The sequence below is a fragment of the Ruditapes philippinarum genome, unplaced genomic scaffold (assembly GCF_026571515.1).
Source record: "Ruditapes philippinarum isolate M1 unplaced genomic scaffold, ASM2657151v2 ctg4696_1_1_1_1, whole genome shotgun sequence".
NCBI classification, from domain to species: Eukaryota; Metazoa; Mollusca; class Bivalvia; order Venerida; family Veneridae; genus Ruditapes; species Ruditapes philippinarum.
In genome coordinates, this window is record NW_026858339.1 from 36,116 (window position 1) to 48,462 (window position 12,347).

At 33.9% G+C, this 12,347-nt stretch overlaps 1 protein-coding gene across 3 annotated transcripts in view; it reads left to right on the forward strand.

Moving 5' to 3' along the window:
* The window catches only part of LOC132752878 (testis-specific chromodomain protein Y 2-like), a 13,009-nt gene extending 672 nt beyond the window's left edge, over positions 1–12,337 (forward strand). Inside the window, exons 2-8 of one of the 3 annotated variants that reach the window (XM_060743266.1) lie at positions 2,122–3,475; positions 5,219–5,343; positions 8,823–9,035; positions 9,370–9,533; positions 10,200–10,410; positions 10,958–11,101; positions 11,622–12,337. In XM_060743266.1, the coding sequence (XP_060599249.1) occupies positions 2,122–3,475; positions 5,219–5,343; positions 8,823–9,035; positions 9,370–9,533; positions 10,200–10,410; positions 10,958–11,101; positions 11,622–11,783 (2,373 nt within the window). In that variant the 3' untranslated portion in view covers positions 11,784–12,337. Of the gene's footprint in view, positions 1–2,121; positions 3,476–5,161; positions 5,344–8,822; positions 9,036–9,369; positions 9,534–10,199; positions 10,411–10,957; positions 11,102–11,621 lie in introns of all 3 variants that reach the window. The other 2 variants (XM_060743265.1, XM_060743267.1) reach the window with 2 other exon arrangements.
* The last annotated feature ends 10 nt before the right edge of the window (positions 12,338–12,347 follow it).

The following is a 12,347-nucleotide window of genomic DNA, read 5'->3' on the forward strand; positions in this document are numbered from 1 at the left end:
TTCAGTATAATTTTTTGTAACAGAATTTGCTGTCACTATAGTTTCAGCAGACGACCTGCACTTGTCGGAACATGAAATTTTAAGTTTAACCGTTATATTTGGGGTAAAGTAAAGAAGTTTTTTCAGCACACTCAGGCAGCTTTGGATTTTCCTATGAATGACAGAATTTATTTGAAATGAAAAAAATTCTAACAATTTCTATCCAAATTCACAAAAAGCAGCACTTCCACTTTCACATTAATGGTGGAAACTGTATTTGGTGGCATTCAATGTGTAAAGAAACAAATTTCCTGATTACATCGGAATTGGCAAGGACGCGGTACCTGCGGGGACTACTATATATCTCTAAAAGTGTTTGGGCCTTAGCCCTTAGTCAACAAAATTTACAAGACTGTGTGTCATCACGTAAAGTCCGTGTTTTTTTTCACTTTTGGAGGAAGGGGGTCGGTGCCCTTTGGAGGGGGAAAATTGCAATAGGCGGGGGAATATTATTTGTTTACTTATTTTATATTGTTTTCTTTGCGGTTGAAAAGGGGAGCAACTCTTGCAACACAAGTTTAAAATACATCTCTTTTTCTTAATATACGGATCTAAAATTTGATATGTCGTATGTTTAACTTGTTGGGACGCAGGGAGTAGCTCCCCTTACCTACCAGAGAACGATTTGTAAACAACCTTGCTTAACAGTAACTCTAACAGGCATTAAATAAAACATTTTTCGGCAGTTAGTTGCAAAAAAAAAAAAGGATAATTATTGCAGGCAAATTCCGGCTGCCATATAGGGGATAATTTAGGCTTTGAAGGGGGAAAAAACATACTATTTTGAGGGGGGAATTTCGCCGAATATTTTGGTGAAAAAAAACACTGGAAGTTGTGCACCTGGGGTTTCGCTTTTGGAATAATTCAGTTTTGTTTGAGTTATTGCCCTTGACTAAGTTAAAATTGGCAATTTTCAATTTGTGTTGTTTGTAGGTTAAAAAGTATATGACCTAAACTAGTCTTGAAACTTTACAGGAATGTTGGTCAGCATGTGTAGTTGAGCACCTCCAGGGGGGGGTTGCTTTTTGATTTATTTAGTATTTGTATAGTTATTGCCCTTAACCTTTTCCCTTATATAAGCGTGTTTCGACGGCTTTTTGCCGGGGATGTGCCCCCTTCTGTTTGGGGGGTTTGAAGGGGGGCGGCAGTCCCCCTCATTGCCAAGAAAATTTTGGACATGTGGAATGTGGAAAACTCTGTGCCTTATGAACACATGTCTAGTTTTTTTTTCAAACAGGATATATGATATATACCTTACAACCCCAAAAATAACTGATCAAATTCTCTTTATCATTATGTTATTTGTTGTTCATTATTTTTTCAAGATTTTAGTTTTATTGTTTATTTTTTGTTTTATATATATATATATATATTATCAGTTAGATGTGACAGTGTGATATCTCATAGATTCCATTTCTGCATGGACTTTCATGGATCATTTGCATGCCATCCTATTTTTTCATTTTTATATACCGGTAAATGTATTCATTACAGGCTGAAGAGTCTTGAGTTGATACTGAGGAATGTTTTTTTTTTTAATCTTTTGATTTTTCAGATTTTTAGTGTGGCGATTATATTTTAATATATAATATTAGTGAGAACAATCTAATTTTCCAGTGCGTTGCCTTAAAAGTCAGCATCTGCGTCACACTTTTGGTTAAGGTTTTCATACCATCTCAATTTTAGCTTGTTTGTTTCCAAACAAAGTTGAGCTATTATGATTTTAAAGTAGTTTTTAAGACCTATTATCATCCCACTAGTATCAATAGTCAACTCACACACTACACACAGACTGTTTTATGTTCAGCTCTTGTTTCCATAGCTAACAGAGAACAAATTCCAATGGTAAAGCAGGAGAAAAAAATCCATCACATAAAATAAACAGTACAAAAAGGGATAATAAAAATTAAGTGTTGAAAATATAATTCCTCAAATTTAAATAGTATGTTTTTTCTTAGATTTATATACCATTGTGAAATTAGCAGCTTGAACATTTTAACACCTGCTGTATGTCTCTACCATACAGAAGTTTTTAGAGGATGAATTTTTCGTGATGAAAATTCCTTAATTGATATATTTAAGGTTGATAGCCTCCTTGACAAGCGTATTGGGGATGGTTCCCAAGTGGAATACCTAGTACACTGGAAAGGCTTCACCGCTGACTGGGACACATGGGAACCAGCTGACAACCTACAAAATTGTAAACAGAAAATTATAAAATTTGAAAAGCAAAGGAAGAAGAGTGCCGCTAACACGCAAAAGATTGTTAAGAAACTTGTAAACAAGAGTAAAATGGCAAGGCAAGATCAAAGTTTTGTTAATTCAGCTAAAAATATTAAACAGTTGAAAAAAGAAATGAAACTGAATAGCGAGAAGAAGAAAAAGACTGCTAAACCAAACAAGAATGTGGCAATATATTCTATAGATAATGTTTTAGAAGCAGTAGTAAATGGGACAAGCACTAACCCAAAATCTAAGAAGAAAAAGGATTCTGTAACCCCAAAGAAAATCGTAGTTAAAGTTACCCCATTAAAAATCAAAATAAAAAGAGAACATGTTGTTACTCCAACTCCTAAGAAAAAGATTACTTTATCTTCACCTCAACAGAAAAAGAAATTACAGTCGAGCTTAAAATTATCTGCTTCTGTAAGCAAGAAAGGAAACAAGAATAGTTTGCAAGGTAAGAGAAGGAAATCAGAAGGTGATGTTCTTCCTAATAAAAAAGAGGGAGATGAAGTTATGAATGCAAAGAATTGGACAGCAGTTGATGAAGAAATTTCATTTTCAAGCGACGATGAGCCAGTTGAAAAATTGAAGGTGAAAAAAGTGAAAGACAGCATGAAGCAAAATAAGAAAGTCAATGGTATAAAGGTAAAACAGAAATCAGGGACATTAAATGATAAATCTAAAAGTAAAGAAAAGAAGGAAAGTTTAAAAAACATAAAACTTCTGAATAGTTCTCAAAAATCAGCTTTTAGGCCAGTAAGTAAAAAGAAACAAGAAATGAAACTGTCTGTTTCACATTTAATAGGCTCAAAAAAGAAAGCAGAATCTTCAGGAAAGCATGAGGACAGCACAAAAACAGTGGAGACGCAAAAGAAGAAAGATAATTCTACAATACCAAAGAAACGAAAATCAGAAAATCTTGACTTGACGATCGAGACTGACAGTGACAGTGATGCTGAGATTTTGTATTCATTGTCTGATACTTCTGATCTAGCTATAAATGATCCAGATTCTAGTCATTACCTCTCTAATACCATGCCAGGTGTAGATTCTGCAAGGTCCAAGTCAGAAAGCAGTGTGGATAAGAGAAAACCATCACAGAAAGGGAAGAAAAATATGGTTAAAAAATCCAAGTCAACCTCAGAGGCTTCACCAGGGAAGAAAATCAAACTGCTGGACAGTTTGAAACAAGCCTCGCCTGAGAAACTAGGTAAATTTAGTCATAATAACATTTTAATATTTATATGTATGCATGAGGTAATGCCTAATGTTTTGTCTATCCCTATATTATGTAAGAAGACTTAACGATCAGTCTGCGAATTAAATGGTTGCCCCAGGGCTTTTTTCACAGGTTGGGGAAGCAGCCCTACCCTTAATTTTGGGGAAAAATAACACAGTATTTTTGCAAAAAGGGAAGAAAAAACTTGATGTAAATTCAATTTTGGGGGAAACTGCATGATTTTAAATAATTTTTCTTTGGGGAAGCAGTCCTATAACGGCCCCTGCTATAGAAGGAAAAAAGCCCTGTGTTCCCTAGCATATGGATAACTGAACTTTGGTAGACCTGTGAAATTTTCAAACTCAAGCCTAACTGTCTTGTGAAAAATCAACAGCAAATCTCCTAAATTGACTGAAAATAAAATGAATGAACTTCAGATGGAACAAGTAATTTATCCTTGCTCTATAAAATAACTATTAATAAATATTATTTCCCAACTTTCCACTGCACGTTTCTATTGTTGATACTGAGGTGAAGATGTTAATGCTAATCTAAAAGTTTAAGCCTTTGCCACTTGTATACAGCCATTGTTACAGTAGGCAGTTTTTCTAGCTTGCATATTGAGGCCCGAATGTTGTATGCTAACAAATGTGATTATGTTAAACTTTCTTCTTAACCCTTGACCAGCTGTAACCAAAAGTGATCAGCCTTTGCCACCAGCATAGAGCCAGGCCAGCCTGCACTACTGTGCAGTCTGACCAGGCTCTATACTGTTGGCAGCTCAATTTTCTTATTTTGATATTGAAATCCTTTGAACTTTGAATTGACTGTTTTAATTCAAAGCTGAACAGATCCATTATAGAAATATAGCAGGTTATGGGTTAATATCTATTAAGTTGTTTGTGAATTGAGCTTAACATGTAAGCTTGACAAGTCTATATTTAAAGAACTTCATTTGAATAAGCAAGAATGTACAGATCACCCAATTCCATGCTTACTTTAAAGCTACATTTAATAAATTTCATAAAAACAGAAATAGCGACATTTCATTAATAAATTGGGTTTCATATCGACTCCGGATCTTATTTTGGTGTCCAGTCAACCAAAATGAGTTTTATAAGCATAAAAATGGGCAACCTCATTTTGGTGAAATCTCCAGTACTATTTCTGTTTGCATGAGAGACTCTGCCCTAGGATCATCCGTACATCAATATTAAATCAACAAACATGACTATAAGTAGCAGTCCTAATTTAACGGTATATTTCCGCATTGTAACGGACGTTTTCATACAAATTTAATCTTTTTAATGAGATGATTACTTTTTTCTGAACCCAAGGCTTAGTGCACCTTGAAGTTAAAACAGTTAATGTGTGTTTGTACAAGAAAATAATAAGAATATTTGCTGTGTTCCAGATAGCAACTATAAAACTGTGACATAGCGCATACACAAGCTGATTATAGTCTTCATTTGCATGTTAAAATTCGTATATGAACTTTAGTGTTACATGGGGTTTTCTGTTTAAAATCCTAATTTATGAACAATTTTTGATGAGATTTTTTAACAATACTGTTAAAAAGGTTAATGAAACTGTAGAATGCTTGGTTTTTAGGCCGACGGCCAAATATTTTTACATATTTATTATATGTAGCTTAAACATGTATAATATTATTTATAGTGAGGCCAGTATCCCCTACACCAGTGTACACTACAGTTAAACATACTACATCTTCAGGCAGCGTGTTACAATCTAGTCAGCCATTACTTGCCCAGCCACAGTGGGTGATAGATGATGATATAACCCCTGGTACAGCACAGTCAGCCAGTCTACCTATCAGTCCTGCTTCTATGTCTTATAAGGTATTCATTCTTTGTTGACTGGATATTATTATACCCCCACAACAAAATGTGGGGGGGGGGGGCTATAATGGATTCGCTTTGTCGCATCGGTAGGTCAGTCGGTCGGTCTGTCCGTCTCCATTTTCGTGTCCGCTCTATAGATCCTATACCAATTTAAGGATTTTCTTCAAACTTGGCTCAAATGTTCACCTCAACAAGGGAATGTGCAGAACCCATGTTGCCAATGTGTCAGGCCAAGGTCACAATTGAAGGTCAAATATCAAACACAATCAAATATTAGACAGTATGTCGTGTCCGCTCTGTAAGTCTTACACTAATTGAAATATTTTCTTCAAACTTGGCTCAAATGTTCACCTCAACAAGGGGATGTGCAGAACCCATGTTGCCCATGTGTAAGCTCAAGGTCAAGGTCACAATTGAAGGTCAAATATCAAATAATCAAATATTACACAGTATATTGTGTCTGCTCTGTAAGTCCTACACTAATTGAAGGATTTTCTTCAAACTTGGCGAAAATGTTCACCTCAACAAGGGGATGTGCAGAACCCATGTTGCCCATGTGTCAGCTCAAGGTCAAGGTCACAATTGAAGGTCAAATATCAAACAATCAAATATTACACAGTATGTCGTGTCCGCTCTATAAGTCCTTCGCTAATTGAAAGATTTTCTTCAATCTTGGCTCAAATGTTCACCTCAACAAGGGGATGTGCAGAACCCATGTCACCCTTTTGCCAGCTGAAGGTCAAGGTCACACTTGAAGATCAAAAATTGACTTAGAAAATATTCTTAAATTTTAACATGTATTTGAATATTTCTTCTGAAACTAGAAAAGGTATTTGCTTGAAACTTAAAATGTATATGAAGTGTCACAATTAAGATATGCAGGTCAAGTTTCATAACTCTGTATTGCATTTTAACAAAGTTATGCCCCTTTTTAGCTCGACTATTCGATAAGAATAAGTAGAGCTATTGCAGTCACCCGAGAGTCGGCGTCGGCCTAACCACTTATGTTAAAGTTTTTGTAATAGTTCAAATATTTTCAAAGTCCATTGACATATGGCTTTGAAACTTTGCACACTTGTTCACCATCATGACCCCAACCTGTAGACAGGAGGAGGTAACTCTATCAAGCATTTTGACAGAATTATGTCCCTTTTTCGACTTAGAATTTACGTTAAAGTTTTTGTAATAGTTCAAATATTTTCAAAGTCCATTGACATATGGCTTTGAAACTTTGCACACTTGTTCACCATCATGACCCCAACCTGTAGACAGGAGGAGGTAACTCTATCAAGCATTTTGACAGAATTATGCCCCTTTTTAGCTCGACTATTCGATAAGAATAAGTAGAGCTATTGCAGTCACCCGAGTGTCGGCGTCGGCGTAACCACTTATGTTAAAGTTTTTGTAATAGTTCAAATATTTTCAAAGTCCATAGACATATGGCTTTGAAACTTTGCACACTTGTTCACCATCATGACCCCAACCTGTAGACAGGAGGAGGTAACTCTATCAAGCATTTTGACAGAATTATGCCCCTTTTTCGACTTAGAATTTACGTTAAAGTTTTTGTAATAGTTCAAATATTTTCAAAGTCCATTGACATATGGCTTTGAAACTTTGCACACTTGTTCACCATCATGACCCCAACCTGTAAACAGGAGGAGGTAACTCTATCAAGCATTTTTTTTACTATCAAGCACTAAGAATAGTCGAGCGTTGCTGTCCTACCGACAGCTCTTGTTCGACTTAGAATTTACGTTAAAGTTTTTGTAATAGTTCAAATATTTTCAAAGTCCATTGACATATGGCTTTGAAACTTTGCACACTTGTTCACCATCATGACCCCAACCTGTAGACAGGAGGAGGTAACTCTATCAAGCATTTTGACAGAATTATGCCCCTTTTTCGACTTAGAATTTACGTTAAAGTTTTTGTAATAGTTCAAATATTTTCAAAGTCCATTGACATATGGCTTTGAAACTTTGCACACTTGTTCACCATCATTACCCCAACCTGTAAACAGGAGGAGGTAATTGTATCAAGCATTTTTTTTACTATCAAGCACTAAGAATAGTCGAGCGTTGCTGTCCTACCGACAGCTCTTGTTAAGTCTCCTAATTTACATACAATCAAATATTAGACAATATGCCGTGTCCGCTCTATAAATCCTTTATTTATGGGAGAATTTTCTTCAAACTTTACTAAAACGTTCACCTCAACAAGGTTATGTGCAGAATCCATGTCACCTTTGTGCCGGCTAAAGGTCAAGGTCACACTTGAAGGTCAAAAATTGACTTAGAAAATGTTCTTAAATTTTAACATGTACTTGAATATTTCTGAAACTAGCACAGGAATTTGCTTGAAACTGAAAAGATATATGAGGTGTCACAAATAAGATATGCAGGTCAAGTTTCATAACTCTGTATTGGATTTTGACAAAGTTATGCCCTTTTTTAAGTCTTTAAATTTACATACAATCAATACTAGACAATATGTTGTGTCCACTCTATAAATTCTATACTAATGGAAGGATTTTCTTCAAACTTGACTCAAATGTTCACCCCAACTGGGCAATGTGCAGAACCCACCTTACCCTTGTGCCTGCTTAAGGTCAAGGCCACACTTGAAGGTCAAAAATTGACTTATAAAATGTTTAGTACATTGGAAAAAATGAAAGGTTATTTGTAACTCTGTTTTGAACATGATTTGATAATATATATTTATACTATTACCTGTTCAATTAGTCTTTCTTTTCACCAGAGATAATTTCTTTTTATGTATTGAAAGGTTATTTGTAACTCTGTTTTGAACATGATTTGATAATATATATTTATACTATTACCTGTTCAATTAGTCTTTCTTTTCACCAGAGATAATTTCTTTTTATGTATTTGTGCCACTAAAGTTATTCCCTTAACCACTTTTCCAAGTCGTCTTCTGTCAAGGACATTGGTGGGGGTATGAATCGCATTCAGCAATAGTTCTAGTTCTTTAATAGTTCACCCTTCATTTTATTATCAGACTTTGATGAAATGATCAGATAAATATCAAAAGGTTTAAAGTCTTGTGAATAAACTAAAGACCTCAGTATACTATTAATTAACTGTCTGTGGATTGTGAGTTTAAACATCTCACAGAAAATTTAGTTTTAATAGTAATTAAAATGGTATGAGCATTTAATATAGCATTTCTGAATATTTCTTTTTAAATGAAACATTTATATTTTATACAAATGCTCATATGTCAGACGTCTATAATATTGTAATAAGTTTTGTAAACTATTAAGTTGTTTTCATGTCAAATAGCAAGTGGGCCAAGGGGAAGATGTTAATTATTATAATATTATTTTTTAACAAGGTAAAATGTTTTTAGTTGATGAATTCATATTTCTTACAAATTTCTGTGTCCTTGAACTTAGATTACTTTTCTAAAAGAAATTGTGGTCATTTTGCATACAACATGAACTATTTTGTCAGGTTTTATTAGAAAATCTCCCCCATCAGCTGCATCCAAAGAACAAGAAGAAAGCAACTACAGAAACCGTAGCCTCGGATATTGAACGACGTGTTAGTGTACGGGCTAGTGAATGTGCCTTCAAGTACAAGGAAATAGTGATCAAAAAATGTCAAAAATACACTCAGATCTGGCTAAATACACATACCAAGATGAAAAATGCTCTCAATCCATTGGTAAACCATTTTTCTTTGTGAATATTAAAATTTTCTTTTTAAATTTATATTGATTTTTTTATAATGTATATAACAATTTTTAAATTGTATCGAAAGAAAATGATCTATTATATATTTATAAATGAGATATTGGTGAAATAAAATGCAGACATTATTTTCCTTTTCTATGTTTTTACTGTAAAAAATTTATTTTCATGGAGTGGTATGAAAATATATATTTCACAGGTGGCATTATCCTCCATATATGTTAAGAAAACAGTTGAATACTATAATAATGTATAAAAACCTGAAGATGTTTTACAAAGTTATATAGGAACTTGTATTCTTTCTGCAGGTAATGCAAGAGATCTCAATGGCACTGAATGCAGCCAAGTATGATGACAGTAACCTGGTGATGTTCAGTGGTTTATGTAATGTGTTCTGTTCTGGTGTAGATCTTCATTACCTAACTGTAGGAGACAAGAAAATTGCTGCCAGACAGATGGCAGATTCTCTCAGGTAAAACATCCAGGCTATAAGTGTTCACTATTGATGAGTTTTCTGTATTTAAACATTGTAACTAAAAACTTGAGCAACTGGAGAGACAGATGATGAAATAATGTAAGGAGGGGTACTGAACTATTAACAAAGTGAGGAAGTTGTAATGCAACATGAAAGTTATTGTGTCTCATACTTGTATCCTTCTACAACAAAATCATTAATCACTTTCGAGTCCACTTTCTTGATCTAGGCAGTATTATGTGAAAAGTGGAGACATGATCATGACTGGTATAGGGCTCGAACCCATAATCCCTGGGATAAGAGACAGACACCTTAACCACTTGGTCACCACTCACCTTAATGAAAGTTACTGTCTCCCATACTTGTATCCCTCTTTCAAATACTTCATATCAACATGCTATTGATCACATGATAATCTGTATAGTAATTGATACATGTACATATATAATTATAAAGCACTTTGTTAGAATTTCAATGTGACTGTCTGTTTATGTCAGGTGATGTCTCAAACACATATAACTTGTTTTATTGTACAGAAACTGATATTGACATTGTTTTGCCACTTAAATCATTCCAACCCCTAATCCTGAAGCAAATATTGTTCATTGTAGTATTAAGACATTTAAAGGAATAAATTTCTGTTAATCGGAACTTCTCTTACAGGGATCTTGTCCGAAAGTTCATCACATTTCCCAAGTTGATAGTAGCAGTAGTGACAGGGCCGGCTATCGGACTGGGCTCGGCCCTGCTGCCATTATGTGATATAGTATATGCCAGTGATAAAGCAACATTTTATATGCCATATGCTCAATTATCTCAAACACCAGAAGGATGTGCATCTTTTACTTTACCAAATATCGTTGGTATTGCAATGGTCTGTATTATAAAAATATGTTTGTCTCTTTATTTGTTATTTCATTATACATTTTTTTTTTGTCTCTTTATTTGTTATTTCATTATACATGCACATGTTAAAAAGATATTTGTTTGACACAGATTATATACATTTGAAGTTGTAGATTTGAAAAGAGTTAGATTTTCCTGTCGGTGTTCCTTTCCTTAGTAAAACATACACTTCATAGTAATAAATCGATAAATTTATTAGAATGATATGTACTGGGACAAATTCTTAGTTTATCTGAGTTATTGCCCTTGTTTCTGGATTATCTTATACATTACATTTCTGTCTGAAGGTACACATAGCTTTTTAATGAGAAATCTAGAGGTTATATGTGTCAAAAATAGTTTTCTGTCAGAATTATCAAACTGTTTAACAAGAGTAATAAACTTTGTGTAAAGATTCTATTTACTTTTTCCTTGTCAATTTAAGATTTATTTTTAAGTAAAAAAAAATATTGCACAAGCATGTGAAAAAATTATACTAGAATAAAGTAAGGCACACTGTTACTGATAAATTTCAGGCAAATGAGATGCTAGTAGGTGGTAGGAAGATTACAGCCATTGAGGCATGTCAACTCGGTTTTGTATCTCAGGTATATTGGCCCACCAGTATGATGCAAGAAGTCATTCCACGGGTACAGCACATGGCTCTTGTTTCAGGAAAGGTAAGAATTACAATTGCATATTTCACATGTATGTATGTTTGCAGGCATGTTAATACGTAACTGATTAAGACATTTCATCATATTTTCTGCTATTTCATTTGTCATAAAACAAATGTATATCCATTGAAATTCATAATTGACTTACTTAAGTTTCCTCAGTATTATTGTCAGTGGTTTAGCTTACCATAGGCCATGTAGGCTGTGACCCACACTTTTAAAAAAGAAGAAAGTTTTAAATTTACTTGCTTTCCTACAATTTGTAATAATTCCCATGAACATATTTATAGTACTAATTTATAAATGCCAAAAGGCACCTCTGACAACAATTCTTGGAAATGCATGCCCCCAAACCCTATCTTAACTGCCTTCAAATTAATTTAGACCAAACTACTACTCTGATAATTATATTGAAAAGACACATTGGAAATTTAAGTTTTAGGATAAAAAACGGGGCTCTAGTATAGTTAATTGATAAGCTTAGATTTTTACCTTTTCAAAATTGCTACCAAATATATTACAGGTGCTTGAAACAACCAAATTGTTAGTAAGAAGTCACCAAAGAACAAAGCTTGATCTCACAAATGAATCGGAATGCAATCTCCTGGTGGAAAGATGGCCTTCACCAGAATGCCAGAGGGCTATAGAAGAATTTATCTCCAATGACAAAAACTATATATTATAGTTTAGTGTTCAAGAACAATGTTTTTAAAAACTATTTATTGTATAAAATACTATTTAAATTAAATTTTAATGTCTCGAAGAGGCAATGACAATTCAAATAGTGGTACATGAAGGTATTTATTAATTTGAAGCTGACTTATATACTTTAAACTATCTAGATATCAGGGTTAGAGCTTCAGCTTTATCTTATTTTTAATTGACATATTTCATGGAGAAACAAAGTCAGTAATTGGGTAACTCCTTTTGTGATTTTATAGAAGTTAACCTAATTACTGCACTGAGGTGACAAAGTACATCATTGTTTCTTATAAAATACCTCCTCACTTGAAGAGTTCACCTGTAATTCTAATGTAATACAAAAAGCTCAAAGGAGGCATTCATTTGATAATGATCTGGCCTCAGGGTTATCAAACTTTTTTTCTGAGATCTTTTTTTGAATTGCTGGATTTTCATTGGTCAGTGTGCATTCTGTGCTTGTTTCTGACCAATCAAAATCCTAAGATGTGAGTTTAAGCTTAAAAAATTACTTTATAACCTTGGATCCTGGCATTGTTTTTTTTTATGG